General features: G+C 43.9%; 1 protein-coding gene across 9 annotated transcripts in view; it reads right to left on the reverse strand.

Annotated features, from left to right (window-relative positions):
- The window catches only part of LIMCH1 (LIM and calponin homology domains 1), a 327,707-nt gene that overhangs the window by 40,648 nt on the left and 264,240 nt on the right, over positions 1–22,819 (reverse strand). For 8 of the 9 annotated variants that reach the window (XM_044224246.1, XM_044224244.1, XM_044224243.1 and 5 more), the window contains 4 exons: positions 16,098–16,224; positions 14,544–14,701; positions 13,918–14,326; positions 10,370–10,588 (listed from right to left, as the gene is read on the reverse strand). In XM_044224246.1, coding sequence (XP_044080181.1) covers positions 10,370–10,588; positions 13,918–14,326; positions 14,544–14,701; positions 16,098–16,224 — 913 coding nt within the window. Of the gene's footprint in view, positions 1–10,369; positions 10,589–13,917; positions 14,327–14,543; positions 14,702–16,097; positions 16,225–21,066; positions 21,103–22,819 lie in introns of all 9 variants that reach the window. The other variant, XM_044224252.1, reaches the window with a different exon arrangement.

Consider the following 22,819-nt stretch of genomic DNA (forward strand, 5'->3'; position numbering starts at 1 on the left):
GATTAGATTATAGAAAACTATCTGAAGTTGGAAAACAAATTCGCGGATTTAAATATTGACGAACAATGCTTTTGAGAACCGTAGGGTTTCCAATTACTAGAAACAAAATTTAAAAACTACAGACACCAGGCCAAAGCCTCCCCACTTCAAAACTGAACAAAGAAATGGGTACAGTTTATAGATCTCAGATGCCATCAATTCTAAGTTGTATTATTTTAGGTACTACGAAGAAAGAAAACACTATCTGTTAAATATGACACACTGTTGACTGTAAGATACATACTGATTTAGATACATTCAACTGGGGAAAGTGTGCCACTTGGAATGAAGGGAATAATTCATGAAGTCCTTTAGATGTAATTTATAATGCAAAAGAGACAAAATCCTCCGGCACTACTCGCTAAGGTTTATTTTACGAGCTCATCACATTCCAGTAAGATTTTACTTATGCATGACTAATGGAGCATTTCCATTTCCAAGAACTCTCCGATTTCTGAGTGCATTTCTGTGTGGCTTACCACTCAAACACTGAGCTTCCCGATGACCCTATTTATCTTCTCTTAAAATGATGCTTTGAAGGGTAGTGACGGTAGCCACCTTGGTGCTTAGTGCAATTACCATGAGTCAGCGCTGTTGGGACCCCTGACAGAGATCATCTCACTTGATGCTCGCAGTGAGCTGCTACGGTATATAATCCAGATGATTCTCTCTGTACAGGTGAGGAGACTGAAGCCCAGGAGTCTATGTGGTTTATGCAGTGTCCCTGCTAGGAGGCAGGGAAGGTGGGAGCCAGACCCAGCCCTCCGTCATCCGGGTTCGGACTCACGCCCACCTCTACATCGTCCTCTGGTATGTAAAGGTTTTGATTGCTAAGATGCAGTATAAGAATCTGGGAATCCCCAGGTTTTTGCTGAAATGATTCAAACTGTCTTTTCCTCTCCCTTTCTTTGTCATCGATTCTACTCGTCATCCATTGTTCTGCAAAAGAGAACTCTCAGGGACTCTCCGAACAGGAGACAATCTAGATGTCTCCACTTCCAAGGGCAGCTCTAGACCAGACTGCCTCCAGCCACCACCCCCATCTTGGGGCTTTCCACCCAGCCCAGGGTCTGGGGGTCCGAGGTGGTACAGGGCAGATATGTAATCCATGCTAGGTAAGCAAATGGTCTATGCATTCTTTATGGAACTCATACTCTCAAGCTTACTTTGAATTCATACTAGTCATCCAAATCAGGCTATTAGCTAGCAAAATATTCAGGGTAAATTAAGAGAAAAAGCAAGCTATGACCCAATTTGAATAACATGAGCCTATTTAAAAAACATTTTATATGCCCTGAGAAAAAAGAGGAGAAGGATACACATTAAAAAAAAAAATCTTAGTATTCATTTCTGAGTGGCTGGAGCAGTATGTAGTTTATATTTCCTTTTTAAAAAAATATTGTATTTATCGTTTGACAGAGAGAAACAGCCAGAGAGGGAACATAAATAGGGGGAGTGGGAGAGGGAGAAGCAGGCTCCCCGCTAAGCAGGGAGCCTGATGCAGGGCTTGATCCCAGGACCCTGGGATCAAGACCTGAGCCGAAGGCAGACGCGTAACAGCTGAACCATCCAGGTGCCCTTGTAGTTTATATTTTCTTTAATCTTCTGCCATATGTATAAACTATAGCTGACTCTTGAACAAAGGCATAGTTAGGGGCACTGACCCCTCTGCACAGTCAAAAATTCAAGTATAACTTTTGACTCCTCAAAACTTAACTACTAATAGTCTACTGATGACCAGAAACTTTACCAATAACATGAACAGTTGGTTAACACATATTTTGTGTGTTACATGTATTCCACACAAATTCTTAAAATAAAGTATGGGAACTAGAGAAAAGAAAATGTTACTAAGAAAATCATAAGGAAAATACATACAGTACTGTATATATTGAAAAAAATCCACATAGAATTGGACGCATGTGGTTCAAACTGTGTTGTTCAAGAGTCAGCTGTGTATGTAATCAGGGGAAATCCCCAAAGACAGTTTAATTAGCTCGTGTCTGGCTCTTGCATCTTGAAGGTTTGTTATTTTTGTACTCACATCACTACTTCAAAGGAAATGAGCTCAAAATTGGCAGTTTTAACCTGATGGACTCCAAAATTTGCCTGAAACAAACCCGCCTTGCTGGAAAAGGCACTTTCCGACCCATACTTTCCTTTGGTTTCAGCTAAACAGGGAGATGCCTTCCCTCCTCCGATGGGTAACACTGTCTCAAGAATGACAACAGCAAGGAAGTAAGATCAGATCCCTGGGCCTGAGTAGAATGAGAGCACAGACAGGTTACAGGGGCCCAAGCAGGAGCCGGCTTCTCCTTGACCGAGAACATGATCCAAAATCGTTCTGCTGTCAGACTTAGCCCTGACGTCCGGGGCTGGGGAGGGGGGCGGTGGGAGTGGCGGGGTGGCAGTTTCTTGGCCCACGAGGAATGTGGTCTCGCCACAAAATCTACCTAGCGTCTGGCTGTTCATTCTAACAAGGATCTCACTTGTGGGTTGGCCCCAGAGCAACACTGGAGAAGCAACTGGAAAGACAGAACAGGAGAGCAGGAACAGTCCCGAGACCCAGAGCTTGGGTGGTCCTGTTCCCAGGACGGAGGAATGACCAGAAGCTGGGCTGATCATTTAACCTCTGTGGGTCGGAAGATGTGATACCCAACGTCCTTTCCTCAGCTTCCATTCTGTGACTGAGTGATTTCCTGGCTTCGGTCTCGAATGACTTCTCTGGACAGAAGCCTGGAAAATCAGTCTATTTATGTCTTGGCACCAGTGACCCAGGGGTCACATATGCCATGCACGTGTTTCCCCTTTCACTTTTATACCTCTGAGTATCTACTTTCACTGGGTAAAAGAGGATCTGCATGGGGGATCAGACTCTCCACTCCTTAGACTTTTCCTTTTTGCCTAAACTTTTCAAACCCACAATGTGAAGCTCTGGTCCAGGTAAATGGGATAGATTTTATTTTATTTTTTAAAATTGTCTCTGATGCATCATCTGCAAATGCTTTTTACCTAAATACCTTCAATGACTTTTAATTTAACACTCCCCCCATTACTTCTAGATGGAGAAAAACAGTTTGTTAAGAAATGCCTGTTGACATTTGACATTGGAAAGGAATTTTTTTTTTTTTTTTTCGGAAAGGAATTTTGCAGTGGGTCTCAGTCGTAAGGAAAACAGCACCTACTCAAATGCCTTCCTCCAGCCCTCACTGCAAAATGAAATGCCTCAAGAAAGATCGGATTGTCTGTTTTCCTGGATTGGACAAGATTAGTAAGGCACTGAAATTTTCAAGAGGAAGGCCAAGGGCTGATATTATCAAGGTTGAAAAAAAAAATAGACCTACCTTATTACTTAGCTTGAGAAGACAAACGAAATCATTTAGAAACCTGCCGGCAATGTTTGGCCCTCGGTCAGGGAGGGAGGATTGCTATAGATTTGGGATGAAGGAGCTGGCCAGCAGGACTCCCCCCACCCCCCACCCCAACCCATGACAACATCGGGATGAGCTGGGGAGGAGGACTGATCAGCAGAATCTAGGTGGCAGAGGGAAGACAGACTTGGGAAAGAGGGAACAACAGGAGGAACAGAAAGACCTGAGGAAGTACCACACGGAGCATCTGCAAGGCAGTCGGCCTCCTGGAAAAAGCTATTCACAACCCTGTGCTTCTTAGTGAATTACAACTGGAATGACAGACAAGCCAAGCTGGACACTGACAAGAAGTTCACCCCATTTGTTTGAAATTCACACCCTGTGCAAGATGGCGATTTTTGACGATCTTGCTTTAAACCCAAGAAACTTTATACCTACCCCTTTTCGGGGCTTCTGGAAACGGTACCGTCACTTTCTCCCATTGGTTGTACAACCCTATTAAAAATAATTTAAGGGCACCCCTGTCTGTGAGTCTGACGTCATGCCAAGTGCTTACTCTAGACAGGGATTCTCACATAACCCTCAGAGGCATATACTACTATTATCTTTGTCTTTAATATAAACTGAGGCTCAGGTGGAGCTTAGATCTTAGACCTACTACATGAAGTACTCTAGGTATTTTAGGAAAGGGCCATTTTTGGTACCACAGAGGAAGGAAGAGAGTCAAATACAAATTCAGCTCACAGCGGATCGAGAAAACTCTGGACTAGCTTGGACAGAAACATCTCTCTGTAGGTTACTGAGCAGGATAAAGTCCTCATCAGTTAAGAAGACCTTCCAACTTATTTTCCAATCCTGGATTCCAGGAGTCTGTATTTGTGCTAGGACATGGTTTTCTTACAGAAGCCAATATTTTAAAATACAAAATAAAACAAAAAGGTTTCTGCGGGGAAATATCTCAGGGGTAACCAGGTCAGGTCATGGGAGACCGGACCCCTTAGCTTAGAATATGTAACATCCTACTCAACCGCATCACACTGTAGCCCTGTGACCACTCCTGGAATCTTCCTGTGGCTTCCTCACCACTGTCCAAGCCTTTGCTTCTGCCGTTCCCAACGTGTGGAATAACCTGCTCCATTCCAATGCAAATCCCACACCCAAGGTCAAGTTTCCAAACCACGTCCCACACAAAACCCTTCCCACTAACCCTAACCACAAGGATCTTACCTGTTCTCTGCAAATCTTCCAACCCGCTAGTCTTCTGACCCTATTATCTAGCACTTAATTAAACTTTACTTTATATACTTTTCTGGCTGCTTTATGAAAACTGCCCTCCCAGCAAGTTTATGAGATTTTTTTTTTTCTTCCCTGCTTCAAAAATGGGGCAGAGAGTGGTCCTTAATTCAGGCTTATTGGTGACCAGGCAACCAACTACTGGCAAAGTAACTGCAGTCATTGTGTCATTACCTGACAGGTGATTCAGCTGAGGATGGTGTGGTGTTTGCTGGTATCAATAGATACAGCCAGAGTATTAAAAAATAATAATAATAACACGCCTAACTTCATTGAGGCTCCATTTCTTAAGTGAGAGAGCAACGGTCCCGAGAGTTTTCAATGAGAAAGGTGAGGGAGAAAGAAACCAGAGAGAGGACATAATATCGCACAAAAGTGGCCGTGCTGGCCCCAGAGGCTGAGAGTCCAACCTCGGCCTGTCCCCCGCAATGGGAGTCTTGCGGTCACCCTCCCCTGCCGCCCTGCTCCATGGTCTGAATGGACACTCCTGCCTACGGCTGCCATGCCCTTTGAGCAGTTCCAGCTCGCCCTGGACAGCTGTGACATTTTGGTGGTGGGGGAGGTTACTCCTCTGTAAAGAGTGTATCTGTTGGGAATGCAGTTTTTGGAAGAAAGACGCCATTTAAAGAGAACACTATTCCTTTGACGGCCCTGCAGAATGGGGCACATGAATGAGAAAATAGCACATCGAGTCCAAGCTGGTCTCCGGCCCAGCAGGGGGGAGGCTCTGAGGGGCAGCCCCTCTGTTTTAGGTGGTCCCCCTACTTTGCCATGACCACCAAATTCCACCACTTCAACGGGAATACACTGGCTGTAACATAGTCAAGAAATACTTTTCTTGGAATATGGGGAAGGACGTGAAGTGAGGCGTCGGTTTATTGGGAGAAGACATGCTTTTCAAATGACTCTTGGAATAACACATTGGGAACGGAAAACTTTTGGTGTTGTAAGTTGTGAGTATGAAGACTGTTTTAATAATGAGCCTACATTCTGCGTAGGAGAGCTGACCTCTTGGCTTACAGTCTAACAGATGCATACAGGTAGTGATTTACCCAGAAAACACTGTTCTAGCCCCTGCCATAGTTGAGTCAAGGGCCTGGAGTATAGAATCAGGGGAAATAAAAGCTACTTCCTATTCAGAACCACCATGGCTTCTGAAATAGAAATGACTCCAAACAGGGTAGTTTTTCTTTCTTTCCTTTTCCTTTTTTAAAAAGATTTGTTTCTTTGGGGCACCTTGGTGGCTCAGTGGGTTAAAGCCTCTGCCTTTGGCTCAGGTCATGATCCTAGGGTCCTCAGATCGAGCCTTGCATCAGGCTTTCTGCTCAGTGGGGAGCCTGCTTCCTCCTCTCTCTCTCTGCCTCCCTCTCTGCCTACTTGTGATCTCTGTCAAATAAATAAATAAAATCTTAAAAAAAAAAGATTTGCTTCTTTGAGAGAGAGAGAGAGAGAAGGAGGGAGAGAGAGCACATTTGGGCAGGGCAGAGGGAGAAGGAGAAAGAATCTGAAGCAGACTCCACATTGAGCACAGAGCCCTACGCCGGGCTCCATCTCACGACCCTGAGATCATGATCTGTGCTGAAACCAAGAGTCAGATTCCTAACTGCCTATGCCACCCAGGCAGCCCCAACTCTAGGCAGTTTTTTTTCAGGTAAGAGATCTATAAAGGAAGAGGCTCCCAGGCTTTTCCAAGAGTCTGGACCTACATCTTGAGTCTGTCCAGGATCAGGCTGTTTCAGGGGAAGAAAATCCACCCGGCCACCTTTTGTTTGGGGCTTTTCTTGTTATACTGTATACATTACTGAAGTAAGATGATTTCTTTCAAATTATCTAATTTTGCTTCTCTTCAAACAAGATACTTTTGGGGATATACAATCAATGTGAAATATTTCAATCCATCTTCTCTTGGCCTTTAGGGAGGTTAACTACTATTAAAGTGGAAAATACCTGTCATTAAATAGAAAACGGGCTACTTTTTTAATTTGCTAACTGTAAAAATAAGAATATGACTCATTATCAAGAATGAGTATATTTTTAAAGGGAGGCTATACTGCTCTAAAAACAAACCAACCCCCTTTTTCTTCTGTTTCAGGAGTCTTCTGTTTAATGCCACCAGTAAAGCTTTTTTTCCCCAAAGGGTTAAAAACTTAGAACAAGAGAGATTAAATAGTTGGTTTAGGAAGTTTAGGCATTATGCCATCTAGTCTCTTCACTTATTCCTTTAACTTCAATCAGGAATAAAATCCATTCATCGAAGGGCAGGGTTTCCCCCAAACTCAAACAACAAAATGGCCGGAGGGCAGAACTGGTGAGAGATAAAATGTAGACGTGTGCCTGACTGTACACCCCTCAGGATTTGTTCTTATAATCTATCTGCTGGGCCTAAGTAAGCCCTGTGTACCTCTATTATGTGGCAAGTGTCATAGACCAAGCATGACACCAACACTGTTGCTTTTGCAAAGTATGATGAGAAAGAGCTGAGCTTAACAGTACATGCAAAGGGCCTGTGACCCTAGTAGTCAAACTGAGTCATGGAATGGTACTGATCAGGGAACTTAAGAAATGCTTATCACGAAGTCTGGCAAAAGACAAGTAAGAACAGAATTACTAATTGTCCCAGAAAAGCAAATTCTACCACTATAATATCTAATTAATTACAGAAACTTCTAATTTAAAATTAAGAGCATATGTGGACTCTACCAGTAAAGTTCCCATGCTAGTAGCAAAACTCAATATTTCGTCTTATGATAATTAGTAAAAATTCTTCAGAGATGATAACATTTATGCAAATGAAAAGTGAAATTAAATTCCATGTTGAGAGACTCAGCATTTGCCTGGATCACAAAACTTTGCTCCTGGAGACCAGTAAATGTGTTACCATGTGAGGAAATTATTTTGGTTTATTCCCCTTTGCAACTCCATAGGGTTGCACCGTGGGGAAGAATTACATCCTCTCAGCTCCTCTGAGAAAACACATTTCATTCTTCCTCAAAAGACAAATCCCAGAATGAAACTGGACCATTATCTTACACCACATATAAAAATTAATTCAAAATGGATTAGGGGCTTAAACGTCATACCAAAAACCATAAAATATTTAGAAGAAATTATAGGCAGTAAGTTCCTTGACATTTGTTTTAGCAGTATTTGTTTGGACCAGTCTCCTCAGGGTAACAAAAGCTAAAATTGAAAACAAACAAACAAACAAAAAAAAAAACCAGGATTACATCAAACTGAAAAGCTTTTGTGCAACAAAGGAAACCATCAGCAAATGAAAAGGCAACCTATTGAATGGGAGAAGATACTTGTAAGTCATACATCTGATATGGAGTTAATATCTGAAATATACACATAATTTATACAACTTAATATAAAAAAACGAATTTAAAAATGGTGAAAGGACTTGAATAGATACTTTCCCAAAGAAGACGTACAGATGGCCAACAGGCACATGAAAAGATGTTCAACGTCACTCATCATCAGGGAAATGCAAATCAAAATTACAATGAGCTATCACTTCATTCCTGTCTGATTGGCTACTATCGAAAAGACAGAAAATAAGAATTGGCAAAGATGTAGAGAAAAGGGAATCTTTGTGCACGGTTGATGAAAATGCAAATGGTACAGCCACTGTGGAAAACAGGATAAAGGGTCTTCAAAAAATTAAAAATAGAACTACCATATGATCTAACAGTTACACTTCTGGATATTTATCCAAAGAAAATGAGACACCAATTCAAAGAGATATATGCATCCCTATGCTCCTTGCAGTATTATTTATAAAAGCCAAGATACTGGACAATGGACAGCTAAGTGTCCATTGATAGACGAATGGATAAATAAGATGTGGTATATATGGACAACAGAATATTACTTAGCCATGAAAAAGGAGCTATTGCCATTTGAGACAACATAGATGGACGTAGAGGGTGTAATGCTAAGTGAAATAGGTCAGGCAGAGAGAGACAAATACTGTATGTGGAATCCAAAAAACAAAACAAATGAAAAACAAAACAGACTCCTAGATAATGGAAACGAACTGTTTGATACCAGAGTGGGGTGGGGCTTGGGGGGCAGAAAAAATAATTTCAGGGGATAAAGAGAGACAAGCTCCCAGGAATAAAATAAGTAAGTCATGGGGATATAATGTTCAGATAGGAAATACAGTCAAGGATATTGTAAAAACTTTGGATGGCGGTGGATGGTAACCGGGCTTGTTGTGGGCATCGATCATAATATGTAAAGATCTCGAATCACTATGATGTACACCTGAAATTAATAGGATAGGATATGTCAATTGTGCTACAATTAGAAAAAAAGATAAGAGACAAGAAGGTGTCTCCAGGGATAAGCAAAACAAGACCCAGTCCACTGGTGAGTTCAGCTAGCTGGGTCTTCTAACTCAGCCTTGGAAACAAAAGACAAGTTCCCTTGGGGGTCAAACCTTCCAGGCTCTGAGGGTAAAATCGTGACAGTGTCCCCCATCCTTTATAATTCCAATCCAAACGCTCTCGATGAAAACTGCAGAAATCAGCGTCTGGTGAGGACAAACGAGGTTGTGCGGAATCCAGCGTGCACCCTAAAAGCTGGGCTGTGTCTGTGGCCGTGAAAGTTTGGGTCTGAGCCGCAAAACCAGCGTGAGCCCTTCTGGGGAGAGACCTAAGAAAGGGTCATCTTTCCGACTCTGTTTTACATACCAAACCAGCAAACAGAATAGAAAATTGAGTTTTCTCTCCTGTAATTGTTGAATCACCGGACATTTTACAGCTTGGCTATTCAATAGTTGCTTCCAATTGTTCGGAATTTAAGGGGCTAAGCTAAGAACACCTTTTATCCCTTTTAGTGTTTGGGGGGCTTTTTGTTTGTTTTTAAGCTAATAAGACAGATATCCTTTTATACATATTGTCAAGGATGGAAAGCCAGGTTCTTAGGGCACCAGTCATTTTCATAGTGCATTAATAGGTCTGATGGGGAACAAATAAGGGGTGGAAAAAGGTATTTTAGAGATTTATTTATTTTTCTATAACACTAAATACCAAGAATGTGAAGACAAAAAGAAGTTTCTCTTATTCATAAGTGATAATATAACTTCTATTATACCCCACCAACTGGGGTTGAATTGCGTCTCCTACAGCCCCCCAAATTCATATGCTGAAGTCCTAACTCCTAGTACCTCAGAATGGGACCTTCCTTGGTATAGTATCATTGCAGGTATAATGGGTTAGGGTTAGCTGCAGCCACGGTGGAGTGAAGTGGGCTCAGGATGTCTGGTGTCCTTATAAAAAGGGGAGACTTAGACACAGAAGATGGAATGCCACGTGAAGAAGAAGGCACAGATCAGGGGAAGCCTTCTACAAGCCAAGGAATACCAGAAAGTGCTAGCAAACCACCAAAAAGTAGCAGAGAGACATGGAACAGAGTCTCCCTCACAGCCAACAGAAGGACCCAACCCTGCCAATACCTTGAATTTGGACATCTGGCCAGCATGACTATGAAACGATTAATTTCTGGCGTTTAAGCTACTCCGTTAGCTTTGTTAGGCAGCCTTAACAAAATATTATACCCACAGAGAGAGCAATGGTGGTTATCAAGACCTACTTATTTTTAAAAACAGATTCTTTCGTAGTGGAATTAGCCCCCAAAGGAAAAGAAAAGTGTGTTCTTACTCTTAGTTCTTGGGCAACAGAATTTGGCTTCTTTATGCTGATCTCAATGCTCCTGTTGCCTTGTCTGAGTTCCACTAGGGACCCATGCACTCTGGCCACACCTTCAAACATCTGGGATTTGGTTAACGAGGGGGCAGGGGCCACCGCGGGACCTTCTTTCTCCTTCTCCATTTTGTCACCATGAACTGTTTCTCCATTCACGCTGACTTTCCCATCTACCTATAGGAAACACAAGGAACAAAAACAGATGCTATTTCCCAGCGGAAGACTATAACAATGAAAGAACACATTTAGAGTCACAGTAAAACATTACCGTTTATTAATCATAGTCCAGCACAAAATAAGGTCTCTCGTATGCTTCCATTGGTTCTAGAAATGAAGGCTCTATGGGCCTCTTTAAAAGGTCATCCGTCTTCTCAGGCCCCTTCATTTTGGATTAAATTTCGTGTCTGCCTTACTCGGGTTGTGCTCTTACTTTAGAGTATATCCTCAGAGACTCATAATGCACTCTATGTTAATTAATTGATTTTAAATAAAATTTTAAAAAATAAAGTGTAGGAAACCAAGGAGTCTTAAGCATAAATACACACACCACAAACCTGGATTATAGCACTTCAATTAAATTCTGAATGCTATGCAAAGAATTTTGAGGTTTTTTTTTTTTTTTTCTGGTTAGCCTACAAATTAGGTAGAACCCACCTAGGTCAGGAATCTTCTACAGCTTATCCTGTGGTAAGGGGGCAATGGGTACATTTTTGCAAGCTAACATGAGGGCCCCTGGCCGGATGCTATGCTAAATCACAGTAAATCCCTATTTCCAGTTCATTTTCCAATCCCAGTTTTCTCAAGAACAAAAGGCCATACACATTAAAATATTTTTGCTTTGTCCCCACGTCCAGGGAAGGTGGTAAAGGCAAGAAAGGAGGAGCAGAGGGGGTGGTTAATTAGTCTGGCTTATTGAACGGCATCTAGAACTTTCTGTCTTTAAGCCTGAGGTAATGGATGGAGAGGTTATGGGAGGACACTCTGCCCTCCGACAGCCTCAGGTTCAATCCTGGCTCTACCATTTCAAAACCACAAAATCTTGAACAAGTGTCTTCTCCTCTGTGTTCAGCGTCCCCGTCTACCAAGTTTTTAAATAACTGCATTTCCCTGCTAGTGCCACTGAGGGGATTTTTATGGGTTAACATATGTGCAGAGTTTGGAAGAATATCTGGCACGTTTTATGTATATAAATATTAGCTATTATTTTTACGAGACTTGCTAAAATCCTTCAAAAGGAATCATGGAAAGCCAGATATTAGTTACAGCTTATTTACCTTAAGCCAGTGGCTTGCGTAATTTATTGTCTGTGAGCCATAAGAAGAAACTTAAACCACAACTAAGCACACCCAAGTAAATATAGCTGAATAGGAGTTTTTGTAAAACAGTATTTACTTTTATTACGTGTGATGTACCAGACTTTTTTTTAACCCCTCGTATTTTACTTTATTTTAAAAATTACTGATACCAAGCCACTAAACCGATTTCATAACCCAGCAATAGGTAGCAAATCTCACTTTGAAAAACATGGACTTAGGGGCACCTGGGTGGCTTAGCTGATTAAGTATCTACCTTCAGCTCAGGTCATGATCCCAGGGTCCTGGGATCGAGCCCCACATTAGGCTTCCTGCTCAGTGAGGAGCCTGCTTCTCCCTCTCCCCACTGCTTGTGCTCTCTCACTCTCTCTCTCTAATAAATAAATAAAATCTTTTTTAAAAAAAGAGGGAGAAGAACACTGCCCTATACTATTTCATTTGATTTTTCTTTACTCTTAATTCTGTCCTGGGAAACTAAGTCTGTATTCTATGTCTCCCTCACCCCACTGTCCTACTCACAAGAAAACACACACACACACACACACACACACACACACACACCCCTCTTAGCTTCTATCCTGGCATTATCTAGTATCAACTTTCCACATACTACATTTGACCATAACGGGGTTCACCCGCTCAGTGGTGGGGTTGTGATTAGAGCTGATAAGCCAAGCCTGTAATGACTCAAGGGCTCATTAGTGGTCAAGAGTGAACCCCAGCTCTAAGATCTCTACTCGGTTCTTCTCCATGAATGCTCTTGCGGGGGACTTAAACATTATTTTTGCCACAATGGTGAGAGACAGGGTTTCCTCAGGACCAAAGTCTTGCCATCAAGTCATCTGTCATAACTCTTCTGTTTAAATGATCACCTCGCACTCTTTATAAAAAGGAGGGGAAGTGGACATCTGGGTTATCTGATCAGAGGCCTCATATACCAAGTTAAGTAAATGTATTTCTTACCGCCATTGTGGACCACCTCAACATCAAACCTTCCTTCATGAAATATCACAGAAGGTTCTGGAAAGGTCATGGGCCCTGGGTGAAGGAGAGCTGGTGCCATACTAGGCAGCATACTGAGCATGTCTGGGGACATGCTTATCTCTGTGTGAGCCCACACGACGAGTAGCTCATTTCCTCAGGAAAATGCATGTATATACTCAATAAGAACTGTGCCCTGGGCACCGAGGCCAGGCTCCCAGGACAAAGCTGTGGACAACAAAGACACAGCCCCAGTCCTTCCAGGGACACACATCTCAACTCAACACGGATGAGACATCCAGGATTCCCTTCTTTTGTTCTATCGAAGCCTAAGGCATAGACTTTCAAGATCCATTCCGAGTTACTTAATCAGAAAGTGTATATACAGTTTGGTTCCCTCTGAAATTCAATAGGAAGATACATGACATCACTTTGCTCAACTAGTTTAGTCAAGCAAACTTTCTTTATAGTCATGTGCCCCTGTCTCCTGCCGATGAATTCCACCTCTGTCTTCTATTAAGAACCCATGTGGTGCGCAGGGACAATGAGAACTGATTTTTCTTTGTAGTCAGAAGAGCTTAAGTCAAAGAACAAGTGTTTCCTTGTGATATGAGGGAAAATACCAGAAATCGAGGCAGTGGAAAGACATTTGGTGGTAATAGGTTCTTTGGTACTGGAGCATTACTTTACATAGTCATTGGTAGAAAACAACCTAGTCTCTTTCCCCTTTAAAAATATTTGTAAAACCCTGTCTCATCTGAGAATCAAATACATCCCATGCTCCTATGTATTCCCTGTATTGTCTCTTTCCTTTTGCAATTGTAGCATCTTTCTGGATATGATGTCAAATTCTTTAAAAAGAAGAGGTAGCTGCATATACTTCTACTTAAACCAAAGGCAATGACAATTTGGGTTGGAGGAATTCGCTATACCTCCACAGGGCTGGAGATCCCCCAGGCTTTACTGAATTAAGGGTTGGGGACCACTACTCTAGAGAGACACGCCATTACATCGAACTGGGAAACACACCTCGCTCCCTTAACTATTTGCAAAGCAAATCTCCTGAGACATAAACTTTACAGTCATCAACGGTAATACATATCATTTCTGTTTGATCAACAGAATTGCATCTTGTTGGGGGCAAGATGCTTCTTTCTGCCAATTACCCGGAGTTCACTTTTGGTTCTCCTCTTAAGGAAAGCATCCTACCTTAAAGGTCTTCAGAACCTCTTGCGAGTTTTTGGGCTGGGAATAAGGCTTGGGTGTCAGCATAGGCACAGCTTTGGGGGTGACGGTTTTGCTTGGAGACCCGCTGCCTGCTGGCGTGCTGGTGTCCAGAACGCTGGTCCGAGTGATGGTGGTCTCCACAGTGGCAGTGAACTTGGGTGGGGGCAGTGACTGTCGCCGCAGGTACTTCATGGGGCTAGGGTCATTCAGGAAGGGGGTTAAATTTGGCTCTGTGGAATGGCTTCTTTCCAGAATTTTTGGCATCTCCAAGCGTTCGAGAACAGCCTCGCTGATGGTGAACCGCTCGATGTATTGTTGAAGGATCCCCTCTGCCTCTTCCTGGGACCTTGCGTTCTTATAGGCTTCATGCAACTCCCTCTCTCGCCGCTCTCTAAAGGATGGGCGAGGGAGGGGAAGCAAGCACAGAGTCAACCGTCACAAAAATTGCAAAGATGACCTTGGCAGCAGCCAAGGCTGAGCTGAAGAGGGAGCCCAGGGAGTCTGTGATGTTGGCATCAGAGCCTTTGTGATAGCCAACGATTTTTAGAAAGGGCACATCTAGATACCATTGCACATGGACAACAACGACAACGACAGAAAGGACTCACTTTTCTTGAACAATTTCTCTGTAGGTTTTGATGCTTTTCCTTCGTTCACTTGTTCCGTCCTCTCCAGCCAGTAACTTCTCCATTTTCTTCCTTTCTTCCTCTTTCTTGATTAAGTCCTGAGAAGCACTTCTTCTACGGCTCTTCCAGCGAGCCAGGTCCTAGGGGGTAGGGGGCAAAGGGTCAACAGAACGTACTTCCACAGGCCTGCACACAACTCCATTTCTACTCTGCAGAGTGGAGTGGGCACTGACTATGGGCCCACCATGATGTGAGGCCAGGCCTACTTTCAATCCAGGGTAAGTCTGGTGGGAACAGGGATGCACCAGAGGCAGGAAGCATTCCCATAGAACCACAGTATCCAGAGCAGGCCAGCACCCTTATTTAAACATGATAATGGGAACTACACCATCACATCTCATATCAGCTGCTAAATTTTAAAGTATTGCTTCACAGGGCACCATAAGAAGCTTCGTTTCCTCCAGTGTATGACCTGCACATTGTGAACAGACTTGCTGACAGGAGAATGGGAGGAATCAACCGCAGACCGACACAATTCCCTCAGGGAAGGAACAAAAGGCAGAAATAATGATTTCTGGGACGCTGGAGTCAGATGGATGGGATCAAAGCTGTGGAGAGGATCTCGGTGCCACCTGTTCCCATGCTTTGGGATCTCGGCATGTTTGTCAGCCTCTCTACACCTCAGTTTCCTGATCCCTAAAATGAGGATGACAATGACAGGTCCTCTTCCCAGCCTATGGGGAGGGTTAAATGACCTAGTGCCTACAAGGTGCCAGCTCGATAAATGGTAGACCCGATTCTTACTACATTTCATGGACTTGAACTTTCCTGACTGATGGTGCGGTCAAACCCGCAAGGGCAACCTCAGAGAGCTCTGGGAGGACCACACGGAAGAATCCAGGCTCCCTCCCGTTATCCCCGTCTCCCAGCTGTTCTCCGCGCTGGCTCTTCCCTGGTTCTCACCCTGGCTCCCTCCCTCACTAGCTGTGAGACTTTGGACAAGTTACTCAGCTGTTCTGGGACTCCTCTGTGGAACTGAGGACGGTACTAGATGCTAGCTGACTGAGTCACTAAGGAAACGGAAGAAAGCCTACACGCAAGGCAGGCAGTTAGAACAGTGTCTGTGACTGGTACGCTTTTGACGTTGGCGCCTACCGTTGCCATCAGCAGCAGACACATTATCCATTTCAATATAGCATCTCGAAAGACAGTGCATCTTCAATTCTAGGTCCCATGCCAGGCGTCTTCCACCTGCACCCCACCCCCTCCCTTTGTGGCCAACCTTCTAGCAGGGGGGACTTGTGTAGTACCTGTCTATGTCCTTCACTCTTCACTTCCATGTTGTCATTTACCTTCCTTGAATTCCCACACCTCCTGTGTCCCTGTTTGAAATCCCCCAGGGGTTCCCTCCCCCTACCTGGCTTTCAAGTCCAAGTCTACCCGCCCCACCTGTCTTCCTGCTGTTGTGGGGAGGGGGCTCTAAGCCCACGGTGCTGGGCAGCCTCCCCGCGGCCCATAACCTTGGCCGGCACTCACATCTTGCCATTTGTCGTCCTCTTCCCGCAGCTGGTTATTTATCAGCTGGAGCTGCTCCTGGCGGGCCCTGCTGTGCGGCTGCACCGTGGCCTCCTCCTCACACCGCATGTCAAACATACTCGTGCTCCTGAGTGTGGAGAGAAAAGAGACAAAAATGGACCGGTGCCCGGGGTGTGCTCTGCGCGTTCTGCCGCGCGGGGGCGCTACCGCGCTGACCAAACGGCCCCTTTCCCTCCGCAGCTCAAGGCAGCAGCGCGATGCGGCGTGTTGCGAAGCCCCAGGCGGCAGCCGGCATGCTGGCACCCCCTTCTCTTCTTTTGCCCCCAAAGCCAAAAGGGGACCATCTTTGCCTTCAGGGGTGGCTGCAGCAAGTCAATGAAATTTTTTTTTAAGATTTTGTTTATTTATTTGACGAGAGAGCGAGAGACACAAGCAGGCAGAGCAGCAGAGGCAGAGGTTGAAGCAGGCTCCCCACTGATCAGGGAGCGCGATGCGGGGGCTCGATCCCAGCACTCTGGGACCATGACCTGAGCCAAAGGCAGTCGCTTAACCACCTGAGCCGCCCAGGCGCCCCAAGTCAATGTAATTTTATACCTAGGTGCCAAAACGTGTTTACATAAGAGCTAGAAAAAGGTATTTGGGCTCTTCTCGTTTGGAAATGAGCTCTGGGCTCTCCCCTTTTGGAAATGTATTAGGAAACAAAATGCAGAGAAATTAAAATGTATAATGTGGAGAGAATTTATGGGCAAGGAGGGTGGCACTCCATGAAGCAAAACTTCATTACGGTAAATGCTTGTGCAACGAGCTGTCCTACGTGCCTTCTCATGAAGGCAGTTTCTCCACTTAAAAAAAAAAAAAAAAAATCATCCAGCCTCAAGTCTAAGATGCCCAACTTCTCATACTGAAGTTTCTGAATTGTGGATGCATCCAAGAACTATGCATTGGCGATTCATATGTTTGCTGTGGTTATTTCTATTTCCTGTAAAAATGCCCATAAATTGGAAGTGCAGTTGATACCATCTCGGAATCAAGAAAAAAAGGTATTTTATGGCAAGATTAAGGAATAAAATATATAAATCATTCTATACTTCGCATCTTAATTTTCTCACAAGCATTTTACCTCATTTTTGTCAGGATACTTCTGAGTTTACTCTTTTACAAGTAAAAGCTTAGGGAAAGCAATTTTTTAAAGCCCTTAAGCTGTACATATTACTGATACGTTCTATAGGATCTTAGTAAATGTTGGGCGAGACCATAGGGCCTCTTCTGTGGTGCTTACACAGACCTTTGTTACAGCAAAAGCTGAAGCAGCAAGATGAAGACAGAAATAAAAACCAAAGCAAAATCCTCAAAGAAATGAGCTCTGGGACCAAGGGGGTTACACAGTCCAAAAGCAAGAAACGGAGGTTCACTATTAAACTCTAAGAACAGAAGACTGTGACCGTCCATTTTTAAAGCCAGCTTAACACAAAGAAAAAGAAAAGCCATGCACGTAGACACCACTTAATTCTAGACATCATCGATGATGTCCCAAATAGTTCTCCCCGTGGGGAGACAATGGATAGCAGCAGTGTTCCTGGACGCCAGTGGGTCCTAAGCAGACAGCCTCTCTGGAAGGGGAAGACAGTTCCCCAGTGCAATGGCTGCCCGCCTTCATTCCAATGCATTCAAAATGAACTGCATGGCTCTGTTGGGTGCCTCTTCCTTCTCTCTAGGGCTTGGACTATTTAAGTCTGACCTAAGAGAGCTAAAACTGAAGACTGTACTTGCAATCTGTCTTACCCAAGAGTATTCGAAAACTCTGACTGCATAGAAGGACCTTTCCCTGAGGCCTGTTTGGCACAAATATGACAGACCACCACGGGGAACTGCCCCTATGTACCCAGTGGATAGTGTTGGCTATGGCAGCTACGTCTTCTAGAAAGATAAACTGCGGTCCTCCAAAGGGGAGGGGGGCTGTGATTTTTCGGGTTTTTTTTAGATATTTATTAAGGTTGTTTAAGAAAGATTTGGAAATTTGCAGCCGTACACAGAACCGCTAACCTCACAGTTTTTTTGTTTGTTAGTTAGTTAGTTTGTTTGTTTTGTTTGTTTTTAAAACATCATGGGTGAAAATTCGCTTAAGGAGGCTTTCCAGAAAGAGACTGAAATTCATTCCATTCCTGGAGCCAGGTCTTCTCCTGGAACCCCAGGAAAAAATGGCGGCCTTCTCCAAGATTTGCGATCTGGTTATGTCACTGGGAAAAGAATGGGAGCAAGGCCTTGAGAACTGCCGCCTTCTGTCCTGGGGTCCTATCTCTGTTGCCACTATGAAGTTCTCATGACCCCAGCCCAAACGTGGCCAAAAGCTGGTTAGTGAAATAAAAAAAAGAAACTCGGGTTTGCTCTCTCATATACCAGGAAGTACTATTTTTCCCCAGAGTGGTTTTGTTTTGTTTTAAAGAAATTCCAGCAACCTGACCAAAAAAAGAACTAACCGAACTGTGAGTTATGTCTTTATGCCATTTCAAAAAAAGGAACTAAGCAAGTTGAAAATTGATAATACGAGACAGAAAACAGGCTGAGTCACCATTCAGAAAATGTCCCTTGCTTCAGAGGTTGGACTCAGCCTCCAAAATGAAGAAGTGTGTGTTGGGGGGGTTGGGGGGGTGCAGGGTATGTGCAGGGTGGGGGATCCTGGAGGAGCCCAAGCTCCAGATTATTAATGTGGGTTCCTCTCAGCCTTTGCTCTCAGCCCATGCCTTGTGCTGTTGGGATGAGGGTCCCGGCTGCCACCTCCAGAGTCTCCCATGAAGGTGAGGTGGCATTTTTGAGGGCCAGCATGAAATCACCTCCAGGGAAGCCTGGAAACTGTTTCGGGGCCAGGTCGGAGGTGAGGGAATTAGGAATAAAACGGCCTCCAGCTCTCACGGTGCACAGGCTCCGTTGGTGGGCAGAGCCTTGGGACAGGAGGAACGTGCACGTGAAGAAAAGGGCCAGAAGGTGAAACTGTATCTATGGAAACATCTTTGGCTTGCTGGGAGGCGGAAATCTCTGTTTGCCTGTGTGGTAGGTCTGCCCCCGACCTGCATTTTCCTGAAAGGGCACATCTTTTTTTGATTGGACTGTATTTTAAGAACGTGCCAGTTCTGAATAAACAGAGCCTGTGCCAATAATTGCCCTTAAAGATTTTGGAAAAGGGAGGGGGGGGCGGGATACACTAAACATATAACGAATATCTATTTGAAAACTAAAGTCCCAGTATAAGCTTTGCATTTTGCACCCCACATGGCTTCACGTAGGTTGCGTTTACTCCCAAGAAGGAAATTCGGCACTTTGGATACTCCCAGGTCAGACCTCTGGAAAAGAAGTTCCTTTTACTCTTCTTAGTCCATGAGATCACATTTTGTAAATTTGGGGCAGTGAAGGGAGTCCCCACCTCCACTGCCCTGAAAAAAAATCATTCACTTTTCCCGTGGGTGAGGTTTCATATTCAAGGTACAGGCAAGATTCAAACTCTCCTTCCCATGGCTTCCTTTCTTCCACTTTTTGGGATTTCCCAGAGATCCATCCTAGGCCTACCGCTCAGGGGCCTTGTACTGATGAAGAATAAATCCATCCCATCAAAATGTTTTTGTGAACCAAATCAAAGTAGCATTTTGCCTATCATCTTAGATAATCTTCCTTTCGGTGCATGCTAAATATCACCAGTGCAGAATTTCAATGTCATACCTGGGGCTGAATTTTATAGACTACTTAACTCCATGCAGTCGGCCAAGCTCAGCGGGAATTTGGTTTTGAGACACGGCTGTGCTGCACGTCAGGACACAAAGCCATCAGAGATGGCACACTGGAAACCTATCCTGACACCCGAGGCAGCCCGCTTGGTGCTAAGACAAACCAAGCTGACATCTTGAACACAGACGTGGAAAAGGTACTGGAAACTGGGGTTACTGGGGAAACTGAGAAATCTGGGGGCCCAGTCTCCTTGTCGTTGGTGGCAATGATTTTTGTGTTTTGCACCCTTACTTAAAGACTCCTCACTTGGTGAATGCAATGTCTTAGGCCACTGTGTGGCTCTTCTGATGGCCCCGTACTCCCACCAGCGCACAGACTGGTTCTCCCAGAGACACCAGCCTCGGCAGGGCCACTGACAATGGAATTAGGTATTAATTAGGTTTCTCGAAGTACAGATTTATTCAACTCTGAGAAAGCTAGTATTGTGCCAAGAAAACGTTTGCCTTGGATATCTGCTTCTGAATGCTCCGCAGATGGGAAATCCATTTCTGAAACAGTTCATGTGGTCACAAATGGGAGAGTGTTGGCCCCTCCTCAAATTTGGACGTGGGGTGGAAGTAGGGAATGAATCTCTGAGAGAAGTGGAAATGAAGGAGCCAGGAGAGGAAGGCCAAGTCATGTTTGACATCCTGACTCCTTGCTATGCCGCAGAACTGGAGCGCAACCCCAGTGTTCTGGTCTTGAGCATCCCACAGTTATATTATTCCAACCTGGGAGGAACTTGGGCTCCTGATTCTATAATTAGTGGTTCAGGATTTGTTTTCTCAGCTCAAAACAAAACAAAACAAAACAAAAAAACCAGGGCCATGAGAATGACTCGCCTCGTTGTTAACTCCAAACCCTAACATATCAAGAATTAAATGCAAAAACGCAGAATAATTCTGTGGTTCGGAAGGGGTACCAACATCCAGACCGTAAGACCAGCCTCCCCATGCCATGTCTATGAAAAGCAAATGTTAAGTTTAAGCAGCAGCTGTGTATTAGAATCATGCTTGAGTTACTCTTTCATTCATCTCTCCTGCACAGAACATATGTTCTGCATTCCAACTTCAAGTGCTTTTCCGAGGCTGCGTGAGTCGGTTAGCTGCTCAGTTCACTGTCGCATTAATTGCATTTCAATTAGTGGTAAGTATGGGAAACATGCAGTTTAAGCTAGTCATTAATGGATTCCTACAAACACAAGACAACTTACTCTGCGTCATCAGACACAGGAGTTCTTGGACCGTATCTACAAGACCAAATACAAAATTAGAGGATGGAAAGACAGAAGGTTAGCTCTGTAACCAAGCTGGCAATAAACATTACCGGCGACATCTTTGCGTGCCAAACCTTTTTTGCCGATTGCGCTGGAAGAGAAGCGTCATGACACAATTAGCGGCATTTATTAACTTCTGGAAATGAAAGAACAGTCTTGACATTGCCAAAGAATGCAAAATGTGTATTAAAACACAGAGGAGAGAGGAAAACAATCCCCACGCCACCCACAAAAAAAGAGTCTGTTCAAAATAAACATAAGAAGGCTTAGGTGCAACCCACCATGTTTAGAGAAGGTAGTTTAAGGTGGAGTGGGGCGAGCCAAACTTGTACATCGTTCACAAACCGTTAAACCGCTCAGGCCTTTGTGTTCGCCAGTAATGGGCTGTAATGGACACCCAACATAGAAGCACACGCTTACTGACCCTTTCCCAGATGTGTTAATACATTTGCACAAATGACATCAAAGAGCGTTTCTGCAGTTTTCTGAAAGCAAACCAGAGCTCCAACCAGAACCCCAATCAGTGTCTTCCGCATGCGTTTGACAAAAACCACAATTCCTAGAAAACTGGCAGCCTTAATCAAAGCCAGACTTGGATAATATTCCATAACTTGAAAAACCAAAGTTTTCCTTTTTACAGTCTTTTATATTCTTCTGATTGTTTAGATCTACAAAGTTGTACCTTCTGCAGGACAGACACTTTAAGTTTTAATGCATTTGATAAAGCGAAGAAAAAGGTTAAATTAGAAAAAAGAAATTAGGATGTTGAAAGGGCATATTTTAAAGCACATTTTAAAAAGCAGCTTCCACAAATGACTATCTCTTCAGCAAAGGGAAATGTTAAGAGAAGGTTCTTACCTATGCCCTCAAACGCGGTTCATATCTGCACTCCAATGGTGGACAAAGAATTATTTGAGCAAAGAAAAAAGGTCCTGCTTTCAGTTTCCAGAAAATTAAATTTTGTGGTTTTCAGCAAAAATTACCTAGTCTCGTGTTCAGTTTCATAATAGTTCATGGGGAAAAGAGTCATTTCTAGAGATGTCTTCCTCTAATCTTGGGGAAAACACCCTGGAATAAATGGGTGCGTGTGCACCCCCCCACACACACACCCTTTTCTCTTACCTGCTCTTATCATTCTAGAACACTTTGCATTTGTGCATTCATTAATAATTGTTTTCATTCACAGCAAAGACAACCACACCAGTGCAAGACCCAAAGTCTCTGTTGAAATGGCCCAAAGGTTTGTGAATATTTCTCCTCTGGCAGTTAAGACTCATTTTCTGTTTTTCCAGGGGATAGTTTCCGAAGGGGCTAAAGTTTAACCCAATACACGCAATTTTCTAGAAACACTCCTATATTTGGAACCAATGACCAATGGATTCCTTCACAGTCAAGGGAGAGTGCATGAGCAGTTAGTTCTGAAGACTGGATCAATGTCCGCCTACTGGAGTAAGCTTACTCAAATCCATTGTTTTCTAAATTATCTACGGAGGCAGCAGAGAAGTTCTGCCTAGTTAACTGAGAAATAACGAACTGATAGGATGTGTTTTGTGTCTCGATCTGAATATTTTGGTTCATGTGTTATTGAAGGAGACTATACATACAGAAGGGCACCGGCCACACACACACTCCTCGGTGAGTCTGGGTAACCCAGACACAGCCAGAGATCAGTGTCGAGTGTCTGTACTAT

This window comes from Neovison vison, chromosome 11 (genome assembly GCF_020171115.1).
Source record: "Neovison vison isolate M4711 chromosome 11, ASM_NN_V1, whole genome shotgun sequence".
Classification (NCBI taxonomy): Eukaryota; Metazoa; Chordata; class Mammalia; order Carnivora; family Mustelidae; genus Neogale; species Neogale vison.